Source organism: Staurois parvus, unplaced genomic scaffold (assembly GCF_062004578.1).
Source record: "Staurois parvus isolate SC_StPar_1 unplaced genomic scaffold, SC_StPar_1.0 ptg000439l, whole genome shotgun sequence".
NCBI classification, from domain to species: Eukaryota; Metazoa; Chordata; class Amphibia; order Anura; family Ranidae; genus Staurois; species Staurois parvus.
This window is the reverse complement of record NW_028318235.1, coordinates 7,924,353-7,938,650: the sequence shown is the minus strand read 5'-3', so window position 1 is coordinate 7,938,650 and position 14,298 is coordinate 7,924,353. Positions and strand designations below refer to the sequence as shown.

General features: G+C 41.6%; 1 protein-coding gene across 2 annotated transcripts in view; it reads right to left on the bottom strand.

The window, feature by feature from the left end:
- The window catches only part of REX1BD (required for excision 1-B domain containing), a 52,480-nt gene that overhangs the window by 25,648 nt on the left and 12,534 nt on the right, over window positions 1–14,298 (bottom strand). For both annotated transcript variants that reach the window (XM_089687915.1, XM_089687916.1), the window contains one exon: window positions 13,523–13,605. In XM_089687915.1, the coding sequence (XP_089544041.1) occupies window positions 13,523–13,605 (83 nt within the window). Of the gene's footprint in view, window positions 1–13,522; window positions 13,606–14,298 lie in introns of those variants that run through there.

The following is a 14,298-nucleotide window of genomic DNA, read 5'->3' as shown; positions in this document are numbered from 1 at the left end:
CCAGTTGCCAGACCCGGGCGGTGGAACATTTTGCCCAGCTAGGACTGTTTGGAGCGTCCTGAGGCCGCTCCTTGAGGGGGGGGTACTGTTAGGAATGGACTGGCCAGCAATGGTGGGACTCACCTGCCTTTTGATCTGCAGTACCAGGGCTGGCCAGCGGGTGCTCCCAGCAATCAGAGACTCAACCTTTCAGCCAGCTAACACCTGGAACTGATGATGCTGGGGTATTTAAGGGATGGCCAGACTTGCAGACTCTGCCTTGGTGTTGTGTTTGTCCTGGGCCCTGTATCTGTCCTGCATCCTGTTTCTGTTCCTTTGCTGACTTCTCCTGCTCTGATCCTGGCTTGTGACCCTGACCATTCCTCTGTCTGACCCTCTGTACTACGCTGCTTGCTACCTGTTCTGATCCCTGGCTTGTGACCCGGACCATCCCTCTGTCTGACCCTCTGTACTATGCTGCTTGCTACCTGCTGAACCTGGCCTGTGACCCCGACCATTCTCCGCTTGCTCCCCCTGTACCTACCTGCCCAATTGATATTGACCCGGCCTGCCTGACGACGCTTGCTTGTATATACTGTTATCTGTGGGTGGTTTGGTTTGGTTTGTTTGCACTGTATTATGTTTTAGTATTGCACTGCGTTTATGTTTGTACTGTTAGTGTTAATAAATTATATTGTTTATAACATATCTGAGGTCTGCGTTTCCCTGCTTCAGTCACACACCTCTGGTCATACCTGGGAGCCCTGACACTTACTTTACATTATTTTAGTAATTAATTTTTTGTACTTATTTTCCATTAAGCACCAGATAACATTTGATAAGTATTATACTGGATGGAGTATCAAGCTTCTTATATATAGCTATATTAATACTTTATATAGATATTTCTATTATTTCTTCCATGCATTTTCCAAATTATTAATTTGACATGGTCTGAATTAAAAGTTCCCTTTTTAAAACATGTTACGTGTGACACCTGTATTCAGTGTGTACCATGTTACTGCTGCAGCTGCCCCCCACCCCACGTCTCTGCTGTGACAGCAGGCCAGGGATCTTCTCCCTGCGCCCAATGTAGGGGTTAAAATTTTGAGTCCAGAACTACTAGCCGGTCACAAAACTTACTCTCCACCAGTTGCCCCACCCAACCTTGCCCAGGTCCGCCCCCAACTCCACCCCCGGCCCACCCCCAACCACGCCACCTTAAAGCTTATGAAATTAAATTTTTCTTTAGAATAAAGAGTCCAAAATATAAAACTGTACACAGTAATGTATATCCCAGCTCCCCTGTACTCCATTATAGTGATATGACATGTATACAGTAATCATTACTGTATACATGTCATCACTATAATGGAGTACAGGGGAGCTGGGATATACATTACTGTATACATGTCATATCACTATAATGGAGTACAGGGGAGCTGGGATATACATTACTGTATACATGTCATCACTATAATGGAGTACAGGGGAGCTGGGATATACATTACTGTATACATGTCATATCACTATAATGGAGTACAGGGGAGCTGGGATATACATTACTGTATACATGTCATATCACTATAATGGAGTACAGGGGATCTGGGATATACATTACTGTATACAATTCATATCACTATAATGGAGTACAGGGGAGCTGGGATATACATTACTGAGTAATGTATATCCCAGCTCCCCTGTACTCCATTATAGTTACATGTCGTATACAGTACTCACTCCATATTCACTCCGAGTCCCCCACGGCGGTGGAGAGCGTGTCTCCTCTCAGCGGAGCCGAAGAAGCCGGAAACCGGAAGTTGTAAACCGGAACGCAGCTTCACAATGAGGCTTGGAGTGCAGGTGCAGTCGCTCCATGCTTCATCTGTGCTCACTGCTCGCCACAGAGGAATTTCTCTTCGCATTTGGTGAGCGGCTTTTACAAGCCCTGGCCTAACGTCACAATTTTAAAAAAAACAAGGCAAAGAGGAGCTCCACCCACTTGCTGTATCATTCAATCACAGTGTTTTGTGAATGGGAATCTACAACTACTGTCAGCCTTTGCGGCTGACGGCTTGTAGTTCTCAATGAACTACTAGAGTGCTAGGTAGCTCATTGATTTTTCCTGTCTTGTAACTGCCTGTTCGCATGAGGTACGAGCGGACAGCTTGCACTGAAAGTCTGCAAGGGCACTGCATTGCAACCGTGATCTCCTGATGCAGGTAGCAATGCTTTACAGGCTCCCAATAATAAAAAAAATAAGCGCACATTTCTTTACCTGCAAAAAGATGTGCATTTATTATTTTTTTTTAAAAGGTGAACTTATCCTTCAAAACAGATTACTGATTTGCCAAATCAATTGCATGGCACAGCAAAGGAGTCCTAGAATCACCAGAAATAGACTGTGAGCTGGTATATTGCTGGACAGGCTAACATACTCTCCTATTATTCTAGATTTATTCAGGTTATAGAAAAAAAAATAAAAGAAAACCTCTTGCCATGTGTAATAATCCAAAAATCTACCTTGGAACTGTCTTAATAGAGATGTCTTACTTCATAGAGATTGCTTTCATTTTATATTTTATTTCTTCACTGGACTGAGATTGAGCTCTGCAGTCACTTTTGCAGCAGTTGTTTTTCTATTACAGAGTCACAATCCTGCACAATGTCCTTTAGTCTTTTCCAGTCAGTTGACCATGTTGATCATGCTTATCAGACAATGTTTTCCTGGAAACTGTATATGCCGTCATAACCTCTGATACTGTACCTTGTGATGCCACAAATAATTAGCAACTTCAGTCACAGAGGCGCCAGCTAGCCGGGCACCAACAATTTGCCCTCTTTGAAGCTCAATAAACTCCGACATGACTCCGTATTACTAAAGGCGCATGCAGTGAATGACGAAAATGAGGCTTCCCAGGTGTTAGCTAAGTGTCTCATCACACAGAGGAAGCAACAGAGTGTTAAATCACTTTTGCTTTTAAGGTGAAACATTTCATCACTTTCACACCTGCAAAGCATGTAGTGCTTCCATTTTTTTGTCCAATTTATGTATATTCTAGTAGGTGTAAAATGGTGAGTTAAAGCAGTATTACCCCAAATCTAAAAATGTAATATATTGCAGATTACTAATCAATTGATGTGGTGGTTGCATTAGTTTTCTTTTTTAAGCTTTTTTTCCTTCTATTTCCAACTGGTAACACACCTCCTACATTAGAGTGTCTCCACTCTGGAAGAAGGAGCACAGGGGACACCTATGGACAGCAGCATTGTCAGGAAAGAGGAATGTTAGCAGATTTATTTATACTAACAAATTGAAGCCAAACTCCAGCTAACACTTAAGCAGTTACAGCATATAGTTTTTTTCCTTTTAGGATACAGGTTTTACATAAATAAAAGCTGGCTGTCAGTGTTATATGGTTCATCTCATCCCTGTAACTGATCCATTCTGCTGGACAGCTTGTTCTTTTGAAAACAACAGACTTACTGGTCAGATCACCAGGTGAAAACCAGTACCTCAAAGAATTGGTAAGCTGCAATATATTAAAATGTTTACTTTTGAGTTTATTACCACTTTAATGATTGAGAAGGCTCTGGGTGTTCTCTCAGAGCATAGATTTAACAACATTACACAAAGCCAAGCTTTTATAAAGTGAGCTAAATACCTTTTGTATCAAAAGAAGTATAGACTTCAGAAAGAAAGACAGAGATATAATTTTTCCCCTGTGCCAAGCATTAGTTATACCTTATCTGAAATACGCAGTTCAGTTTTTGGCAACAGTTCAGAAAAGAATGTTGCGGAACTGGAAAGTGCAGAGAAGGGCGATTTAATTGATCAGAAGCATGGAGACTTCTTAGCCGTGAGGAAAGATAGACTGAACTGAACTTATTCTCCTTTGAGATGAGGCATTTTAGGGCAAATATGATCTCCATTTATATTACATAAATGTTTTATATAGTAAACTTGCTCACCTTAAGATCATTGCAAAGGACAAGGGGCATGCTTTGCATCTGGAGGCTAACTTCTTAAATCTCTGCAATCAGCAACACTTCTTCACAGTAAATGCTGTAAATTGTGTATAATAGTCTTCCTCAGGAGCTAGTTCTAGCCAGCTGAGTTTAACACTTCACTGGGAAGTTTCAGCACTGTTCCAAGTTTTCTCCTTTTGTGGATAATGACTCTCACTCTGGTTCGCTGGAGTCCCAAAGCCTTAGAAATGGCTTTGTAACCTTTTCCAGACTGATACATGCCAATTACTTTGTTTCTCATCTGTTCATGAATTGCTTTAGATTGCGCCTAATGTGTTGCTTCACTTTGTTAGACAGCTTCTATTTAAGTGATTCCTTGATTCAACAAGTCTGGCAGTAATCAGGCCTGGGTGTGGTAAGTGAAATTTACCTCAGCTTTCCAAAAAATGTGGTTAATCGCAGTTCATTCCTGATTTTGCGGGGGTGGGGGGCAATTACTTTTTCACATAGGGCCAGGCAGACTTGGACAGTTTTTTTTCCATAATAAATTAAATCATTTAAAATTAAATTTTTTATTCACTAGGGTTATCTTTGTGTAAAAATAACATTTGTTTGATGATCTGAATCATTTATGTGCGCCAAATAAACAAAAAAAATAAAAAATTCAGGAAGGGGGCAAATCCTTTTTTAAGGCACTGTATATGTACCCAGGGCTGGGAAAAGAAAAGGGCAGAAGGGGGACGTGCCCCATGTGCTGTTTTGATTAGGACAAGCTGAGCTATCTGGCAGCTTGTCCCACTTCTGACAGGTGTGACTGCAACATCACTCCTGTCAGAAGGAGCAGGAGCCGATAGCTGTTGAAAGAGGAGTCTTGTCAGTATCCGGATCTGAACCTGAGATCTCTGCAATCTCTGGCTGCGGCTCTTCTTATTCTACCAGAAATGCAGGTGAAACCCATCTTCACCATCAGGGTCTTCTTGTGAAGACAGGCTAGTGCTTAGACTCTGTGCCTCAGGTGAGCCCGCATCATCCACTAGGGGAGATCTGCTTGTATATTTCCAGCTGACTGCTCATAAACCTCTCTACTGCTACAGCCATTTGCCTCCAAGCCTGATCACTGACCATGAATCGTCTACTATCTCCTCCCCTTTAGCCTACTGTGGATGGAAGAGAGCTGACACTGAGAATGAGAACACTTTGTCATGTGACATATCACATGAGAAGATAAGAAGGAAAAGCTGTCCACATTCCAGGCAAGCACTGTGTGTTGCTGTGTGATCTGTGAGTACGAGGGGGGAAGGGAAACTCATTCCCAGACCTCCCCTATACTTCCCAAACCCCCTTAACCTCCTCCCTCTCTTAGGCTAGGTTCACATTTGTCCAATGTGGAGTAAACACCATCTTTGCCCTCAGCACTAAATGACCTTGTGCCAGCACAGAGTGTGCCTAACAAGGTGTGTGTATGAATATAAGCAAACACACACACATACAGTTGCAAGAAAAAGTATGTGAACCCCTTAGGATTACGTGGAGTTTTGCATGAATTGGGCATAAAATGTGCTCTGAACGTCATCTAAGTCACAACAATAGAAGAACACAGTCTGCTGAACATAATACTACACAAACATTAGATGTTGCCATGGTTTATTTGCATATAACATGTAAACATTCACAGTGCAGGGAGGAAAAAGTATGTGAGGCCCTAGCTTAATGACTTCTCCCAGAGCTAATTGGAGCCAGGAGTGAGCCAACCTTGACTCCAATCAGTGTGATGATATTGGATGTGTTGCTGACAGCTGTCCTGCCCTTAAAAAACACACACCTGTTTTGGGTTTACTGGTTAAAAGAAGCACTGTCTGATGTGAACCATACCTCGCAGAAAAGAGCTCTCGGAAGACCTACGATCAAGAATTGTTGACTTGCATGAAGCTGGAAAGGGTTACAAAAGTATCTCCAAAAGCCTTGATGTTCATGTGTCCACGGTAAGACAGACTGTCTACAAATGGAGAAAGTTTAGCACTGTTGCTACTCTCCCTAGGCGCGGTGGTCCTGTAAAAATGACTGCAAGAGCACAGCGCAGAATGCTGCATGAGGTAAAGAAGAATCCCAGAGTGTCAGCTAAAGACCTACAGAAATCTCTGGCACATGCTAACATTTTTGTTGACACATCTACAATAAGGAAAACATTAAACAAGAATGGAGTACACGGGAGGACACCACGGAGGAAGCCATTGCTGTCCAAAAAGAATATTGCAGCACGTTTGAAGTTTGCAAAAGAGCACCTGGATGTTCCACAGCACTACTGGAAAAATATACTGTGGAAAGATGAAACCAAGATTGAGTTGTTTGGGAAGAACACACAACACTATGTGTGGAGAAAAAAAGGCACAGCACACCAACATCAAATCCTCATCCCCACTGTAAAACATGGCGGAGAGAGCATCATGGTTTGGGGCTGCTTTTCTGCCTCAGGGCCTGGACGGATTGTTGTCATTGATGGGAAAATGAATTCCAGAGTTTATCGACATTTTGCCTGAAAACGTACGACCATCTGTCCGCCAACTGAAGCTCCGCAGAGGATGGGTGATGCAACAGGACAATGACCCAAAGCATACAAGTAATTCAACAAAACAATGGCTGCAACAGCACAGAATACGCCTTCTGGAGTGGCCCAGTCAGAGTCCTGACCTCAACCCGATTGAAATGCTGTGGCATGACCTTAAGAGAGCAATTCACACCAGACATCCCAAGAATATTGCTACACTGAAACAGTTTTGTGAAGAGGAGTGGTCCAAAATTACTCCAGATCATTGTGCAGGTCTGATCTGCAACTACAGGAAACGTTTGCTTTAGGTTATTGCTGCCAAAGGAGGGTCAACCAGTTATTAAGTCCAAAGGTTCACATAATTTTTCCTCCCTGCACTGTGAATGTTTACATGTTATGTGCAATTAAACCATGGCAACATCTAATGTTTGTGTAGTATTATGTTCAGCAGCCTGTGTTCTTCTATTGTTGTGACTTAGATGACGTTCAGAGCACATTTTATGCCCAATTCATGCAAAACTCCACGTAATCCCAAGGGGTTCATATACTTTTTCTTGCAACTGTATATATTCATATACATATATATACATATATATATATATACATACACACACACACAAATACACAGTTTGCAGTCTATGCGTGCTATTGGTACACTAGAAAGAACAAGCTTGCGGTAAGCAACTGGAATTAAAATCAGGAGTTCTTTAGTTATGTTATTCTTTACAAAAGTGGAAAAAAAGAAGTTTAAATAGCCGTAACAAGAAGTAAAGCATTATGTTAGATTGTTGATGAACACCAGATGAGTTGAACACTGAAAAAATGAAACAACATGTATTTGATTTCAAAGAAAGACACATGTAAATGTATCCAAGTTATAATCAAATTGTATACACTATTCCAGACTCACTCATGTCAGGAGGAGTGCAATGCTAATGATCTCTGCATGACCAAATTTCAATAGGTAACATTTCTTTATAGATAACACCAGGAAATTGAAAGTTGGCACAAACACTGTAGACATTAAACAGATATAGGGGGCAAAACCAAAAATCACAAAATACTTTATTGTTCTCATGCTTGCTTTCATGGTTGTAATTAAGCAACTGAGAAAAGTTTCTCCTAAATTCGACAGTGCTCTCAGAAGAAGGCATAGATACACACATTTTTTCTAAGTATGAGGTACAGATATTTATAGGCCTTTTCACACTCTAAAGCAAGGGTTGGCAACCTCCACATTCCAGCTGTGGTAAAACTACAAATACCACGATTCCTTTGCCTCTGGTTGTACATACATGTGGCTAACAGAAGCTTGTATTTTTTTTTCTTAAAGTGTTACTAAACCCACAGCAGTAAAATCAATCTGTATATGCAGTAAAGCATGCTTGTTATACTCACTGATCATGTCTTCTCTGATCCTCCTCTTCTTTTTACTGTCCCCAAATCATCTGCTGATAGAAAAGAGCCTTGGGGGCAAGCTGCACATGCTTAGTTTGGTGTGTATTGCTGTAGATTTTTTTTTTTTCTCTTGGGAGAGTGCACGTGATCAGCACAGAGCCAATCAGCACTGTTCAGACAGAGGGTCAGGAGTTATGAAGCCTCATAGGACAATCAGGGGAAAATGAAAACCCATCCTACAAGCTTTAACCAGTGCTGTGCTGGACACGGATAGAAGTCACAAGACTGCTCTAACTGCTGATGAGAAAAGTTTATATTTACTAAAATAGTTGCATTTCCATGTTCTGTGTACTGTGGCAGACCAGATATAGTGAATGCAGGCTCCTGGGTTTAGTAACACTTTAAAATAACAAACATGTTAGACGTACCTGCTCTGTGCAATGATACTGCACAGAGCAAACCCAAATCTCTTCTGGTGTCCCCCGCTAGCGCAGTCAGTTCATCCTCTGTATCTTCCCCCTCATAGCAAGCTACATGCTATGTGAGCAGATATGTGGTGAGCTCCCTTTCCAAGCCTGGTTCTGTGCATCCATACACATACACACACACACACACACACACACACACACACACACAGCATGGCTCAGCCCTGACCCTATTCCGAGGTCACAGGAGGTCAGGACCCAGGTCTGAACCTGCAACCTGTTCTGTGTCTGGCGATGTTCTTGTTGAGCCACCTGGAATGCCTGACAGCTCCCTGAACAATTCCTTGAATGATCCTGCCTCAGGTGAGTGTTTAAGTGGGATGCTGGGAGGCACTGACATTGTAAGGTTTTTTTTACCTATGCTTTCTCTGCATTAAGGTAAAAACCCTTCAGTGTGCTGCTTCCCTCCCACAGCCCCCATTATACTTACCTGAGCCCGATCTCAATTCAGAACTGTGCATGAGAGCAGCAGCTCTCTTGGCTGTCTCTCTCTCCTCATTGGACAGAGAGGCAGCAGCGGGAGCCACTGGCTTCTGCTGCTGTCAATCACAGCCAGTGGGGAGGGGGAGGGCCAAGCTGGCTCTATGTGTCAATGGACACACAGAGCCATCTCAGTAGCAAGCCCACATTAGTGCCCCCAAACGGCTTGCTATGGGGGGCACTCGGTGGGGGTGGAGGGGACCAAGAGTGGGAGCACTCCGCGGAGAGAGGAGCCTGAAGCAGGGGTCCCACAGAAAAGGAAAATCGGGGCTGCTCTGTGCATAACCATGGCACAACAGGTATGACATTGCATAAAAAAAAAGTGAGCATTTACAATAGCTTTAATTATACTGAGAAAATGTAGATATTTTGATAGGTGTCAGGTAGACAAATGGTTCTTGTTATTTAGCACTGGTATAAGAACAGCAAAAGAGGTGGCCTCAATATTTAGTGTGGGATTGTTGCCTGGACCACTTTTAAACCAGGTGGATTGCAAATGGGTGAGTGCGTAATCAGTCTTTATGTCTCTGATGAAGTCTTGATGATGTAATACATATGTGGAGACTGACAAAACTGGAACCTGGAAGGGACGCACTGGCTAGGACTGGCTGAATAGGGCAGGGCTCAACAAATCCCAGGTGCCAGGTCAACAGGCCGATTAGAAACTGGGTTCACACACTGCCTCCCATTGACTGCAATTAAAAAACGCCTCCCATAGCCTGCAGTGCAAAAATGCCTCCCATAGACTGCAATGCAAAAAGCCCTCCCATAGACTTCAATGCAAAAACGCCTCCCACAGGCTTCAATGCAAAAACTCCTCCCACAGCCTTCAATGCGAAAATACCTTCCACAGCCTTCAATGCAAAATTGCTTCCCATAGACTTCGATACGAAAACTCTTGTCAATAGCAATACTATGTGAACACTTATCTCCACATGCCACTCTGCTCTATCATGTGCAAATCTGTAACACATCACTATATTACTCTTTGTAAGGGCACTCAAAACACACCGCATGTCAATTACATCTGTGTGAACTACCTCAATAGGAACACATAATATCTAGCCTGTCATGTGAACCTGAGTTTGATAACACATCTAGAATCACATACAGTGGGGCAAAAAAGTATTTAGTCAGCCACCAATTGTGCAAGTTCTCCCACTTAAAAAGATGAGAGAGGCCTGTAATTGGCATCATAGGTAGACCTCAACTATGAGAGACAAAATGAGAAAAAAAATTCAGACAATCACATTGGCTGATTTGGAAAGAATTTATTTGCAAATTATGGTGGAAAATAAGTATTTGGTCACCTACAAACAAGCAAGATTTCTGGCTCTCACAGACCTTTACCTTCTTCTTTAAGAGGCTCATCTGTCCTGCACTCATTACCTGTATCAATAGCACCTGTTTGAACTTGTTATCAGTATAAAAGACTCCTGTCCACAACCTCAAACAGTCACACTCCAAACTACACTATGGTGAAGACCAAAGAGCTGTCGAAAGACACTAGAAACAAAATTGTAGACCTGCACCAGGCTGGGAAGACTGAATCTGCAATAGGCAAGCAGCTTGGTGTGAACAAATCAACTGTGGGAGCAATAATTAGAAAATGGAAGACATACAAGACCACTGATAATCTCCCTCGATCTGGGGCTCCACGCAAGATCTCACCCCGTGGGGTCAAAATGATCACAAGAACAGTGAGCAAAAGTCCCAGGACCACACAGGAGGACCTAGTGAAAGACCTGCAGAGAGTTGGGACCAACGTAACAAAGGCTACCATCAGTAACACACTACGCCGCCAGAGACTCAGATCCTGCAGTGCCAGACGTGTCCCCCTGCTTAAGCCAGTACATGTCCGGGCCCGTCTGAAGTTTGCTAGAGAGCATTTGGATGATCCAGAAGAGGATTGGGAGAATGTCATATGGTCAGATGAAACCAAAATAGAACTGTTTGGTAGAAACACAACTCGTCGTGTTTGGAGGAGAGAGAATGCTGAGTTGCATCCAAAGAACACCATACCTACTGTGAATCATGGGGGTGGCAACATCATGCTTTGGGGCTGTTTCTCCGCAAAGGGACCAGGACGACTGATCCATGTACAGGACAGAATGAATGGGGCCATGTATCGTGAGATTTTGAGTGCAAACCTCCTTCCATCAGCAAGGGCATTGAAGATGAAACGTGGCTGGGTCTTCCGTCATGACAATGATCCCAAACATACCGCTCGGGCAACGAAGGAGTGGCTTCGTAAGAAGCATTTCAAGGTCCTGGAGTTGCCTAGCCAGTCTCCAGATCTCAACCCCATAGAAAACCTTTGGAGGGAGTTGAAAGTCCGTGTTGCCCAGCGACAGCCCCAAAACATCACTGCTCTAGAGGAGATCTGCATGGAGGAATGGGCCAACATACCAGCAACAGTGTGTGCCAACCTTGTGAAGACTTACAGGAAATGTTTGACCTGTAATTGCCAACAAAGGATATATAACAAAGTATTGAGATGAACTTTTGATATTGACCAAATACTTATTTTCCACCATAATTTGCAAAGAAATTCTTTCCAAATCAGCCAATGTGATTGTCTGGATTTTTTTTCTCATTTTGTCTCTCATAGTTGAGGTCTACCTATGATGCCAATTACAGGCCTCTCTTATCTTTTTAAGTGGGAGAACTTGCACAATTAGTGGCTGACTAAATACTTTTTTGCCCCACTGTATGTGTGAACCAGGGCGGCTCCATTCATAGAATCGCTGTGATCGCAAAACACAGTTTTGCGTGCCATTATTTTCAATGGCACCTAAAATGTGGTGCAGTTTTGCTGTGATTGTCTCGCAGCAAATCACATTGCCTGAAGCTTGACGTCCAAAAGTTTCCTTGCCCCGGGTGCTGACAACCCACACTATGCTAAAAAAAAAACTGGCTCCTAACTCTTTTAGCTGGCTCCTAGATTCAAAGCAAATTAGCCAAGACCTGGTATAAGGAAAAAGTGTTATGTGGCTAGGACTGCAGCAGTTTACAGGTGAGGATTATTTTAAGCGCTGTCTCATGTGCATGGAGTATAGCACACCGTGTTTGTAAGTGTGATTTTATCTGGTTGCTCTAATAAAAGATTATGGTGTTACGGTTTTAAAATATTCTCATATTTGCATGCTTTATTCTTACGGAGTGTCTCTGAAATACCAGAATGAAAGTTTATGTTGTACAGACCAGATGTCCCTTTGAGTCCTTAAAGGGTTATAAACTTGGTTGACCTAATATATTTTAGTTGGGGTCTATATTGGAAGGTGAGTGCTAATCCTGGTGAGAAAGTGAGAATCATCAATGGATTCACTAATATTTTGCTGCTATTGATAAATGTGTTGAGAATTCGTTTTAAGGACACTACTAGAACAGTTTCACATTAAAAGTACTTTTGGTAGATTCTGCACAGTGGGAATATGGGAATATCGAGTTGGAGAAAGACAATTACACTGACTGATCACTTGATTTATCATTTAAACATTGATTATGCACTATTTTGTACTTTATTATTAATATTTCATTTGTGTATTGCACTTTATGATCTGGCTTATATTACACAATCAATGGAATATTAGTCACTGGTTTTATTATGGTGATATTTATTAAGGATAGCTAGGTTTGATATATTTAACACTAAACTTTATATATACAGGGGCCGTTCAAGTCAAACCGGGACTTTTAATTTTATAGGTATAAAAGGAATGCTAGAATGGTGGTACTACATGCAGTAGTAAGTGGAAAATGTGTCCTATTACTGATAGGCAGCGCACATGTCGCAGGCCAGTCTAGAGACAGTTAATCAAGATGGCAGACAAAAGTGTTAGTGCATGCGCTGATGAAGTATCTTGTAAACGAAGGCATAAAACCCTACAGAAAATTTCAAGCACAGTATGGTGATAAGACGCTTAGCCACAGGAAGACATTTGAATGGTGTAAACGTTTCAAAGATGGCTGTACATCCGTCAGTGATGATCCCAGGCCGTGGTGGTTCCCAGCCCATAGCAGTCATTCCTGTGAACATTCAGCGTGTGGTCCTGGATAATCGACGCAAAACCTGTCATGAAATTGCACAATAAACTAATCTCTCTCTGCTTCTCTGCCATCCAAGGACAGCAAGCTGTCCTAGGATGGTTCAGGTGTATGGGCAAATCTTTCTATGCTGAAGTTTTCCAGGCATTAGTTAAACGCTGCAATAAGCGTATAAATGTAGCAGGGGAGTATGTAATGCAGTTTCCACTTTATGAAATTTGTTCTTTTATTATATAAACTCAAATGTCCTGGTTTGACTTGAATTCCCCTCGTACAAATGCATAAATCATTCCTACAATGACTTCTGCACAGCAACGTAAATTGGACTCTCCTGTAATATCACTATAAGTAAATCTGCAATATAAAGCAATGGAGCAACGGGCACAAAGTATAATATCAGCAGCATAAAATTTCCAGCATGGCAAATATTGTCTACTGCAACCTATTCAATAGCTTCATTACCTATAAGAAAAGAGAACTACCCTTTAACTGAACATATGATAAATTAAATTTCAGACAAGAAAAAGTAACATTAGTCCTTTGAAGAATGTTTGACAAGCAGATTTCAGTCAGCTTAGGCAATAAAATCAATATATTTAACAAATATTAAGGGACTCACTCATCAAAAAGACGGTATGTCTCCACACGTTCAGCTTGTAATTCATAAAACCTTTTTAAAAGGAGATTGAAATCATTGTCGGTCTAAAAAAAAAAAGCAACAAAGAATAAGTTAAATAATGTTATTTGCATGCCATCAACCCTTACTGATTGTTATATCGCTGCAATAGAGTAGGGGTTTACAGACATCTCATCTAATGCTCACCATACACAGTACAATATTAACCACTTGAGCTCCGGAAAGTTTTACCCCCTTCATGACCAGGCCATTTTTTCCTATTTAGCACTGCACTACATTAACTGGTAATCACATGGTCATGTAATGCTGTACCCAAACAAAATGTATATCTATTTTTTCACACAAATGGAGCTTTCTTCTTGGGGTATTTGATCACCACTGGGTTTTTAGGTTTTGCGATATAAACAAAAAAAGCCCAAAATTTTGAAAAAAAACCCACAATATTTTTTACATTCTGTTATACGTAAAACATATCCCATAAAAAAATAAATTAAAATTTTTCATAAATTTTGGCCAAAATGTATTCTGCTATATGTCTTTGGTAAAAAAAAAAATCCCAATGAGTGTATATTGATTGAAATGGAATAGTAATAATGAGAATTAAAAAGGGAAATAAAAGGTTGCAGTATTCACTAGCTAACATGCACAAGATGGTGGAGTTTTGGCTTAAAAAAAAAAAAAAAATCCCAACTATGTGCAGTCACTAAGCAGCATGTCACTTGCCAATATCTAGTTCAACAGTGAGTAATTCTGGCTTT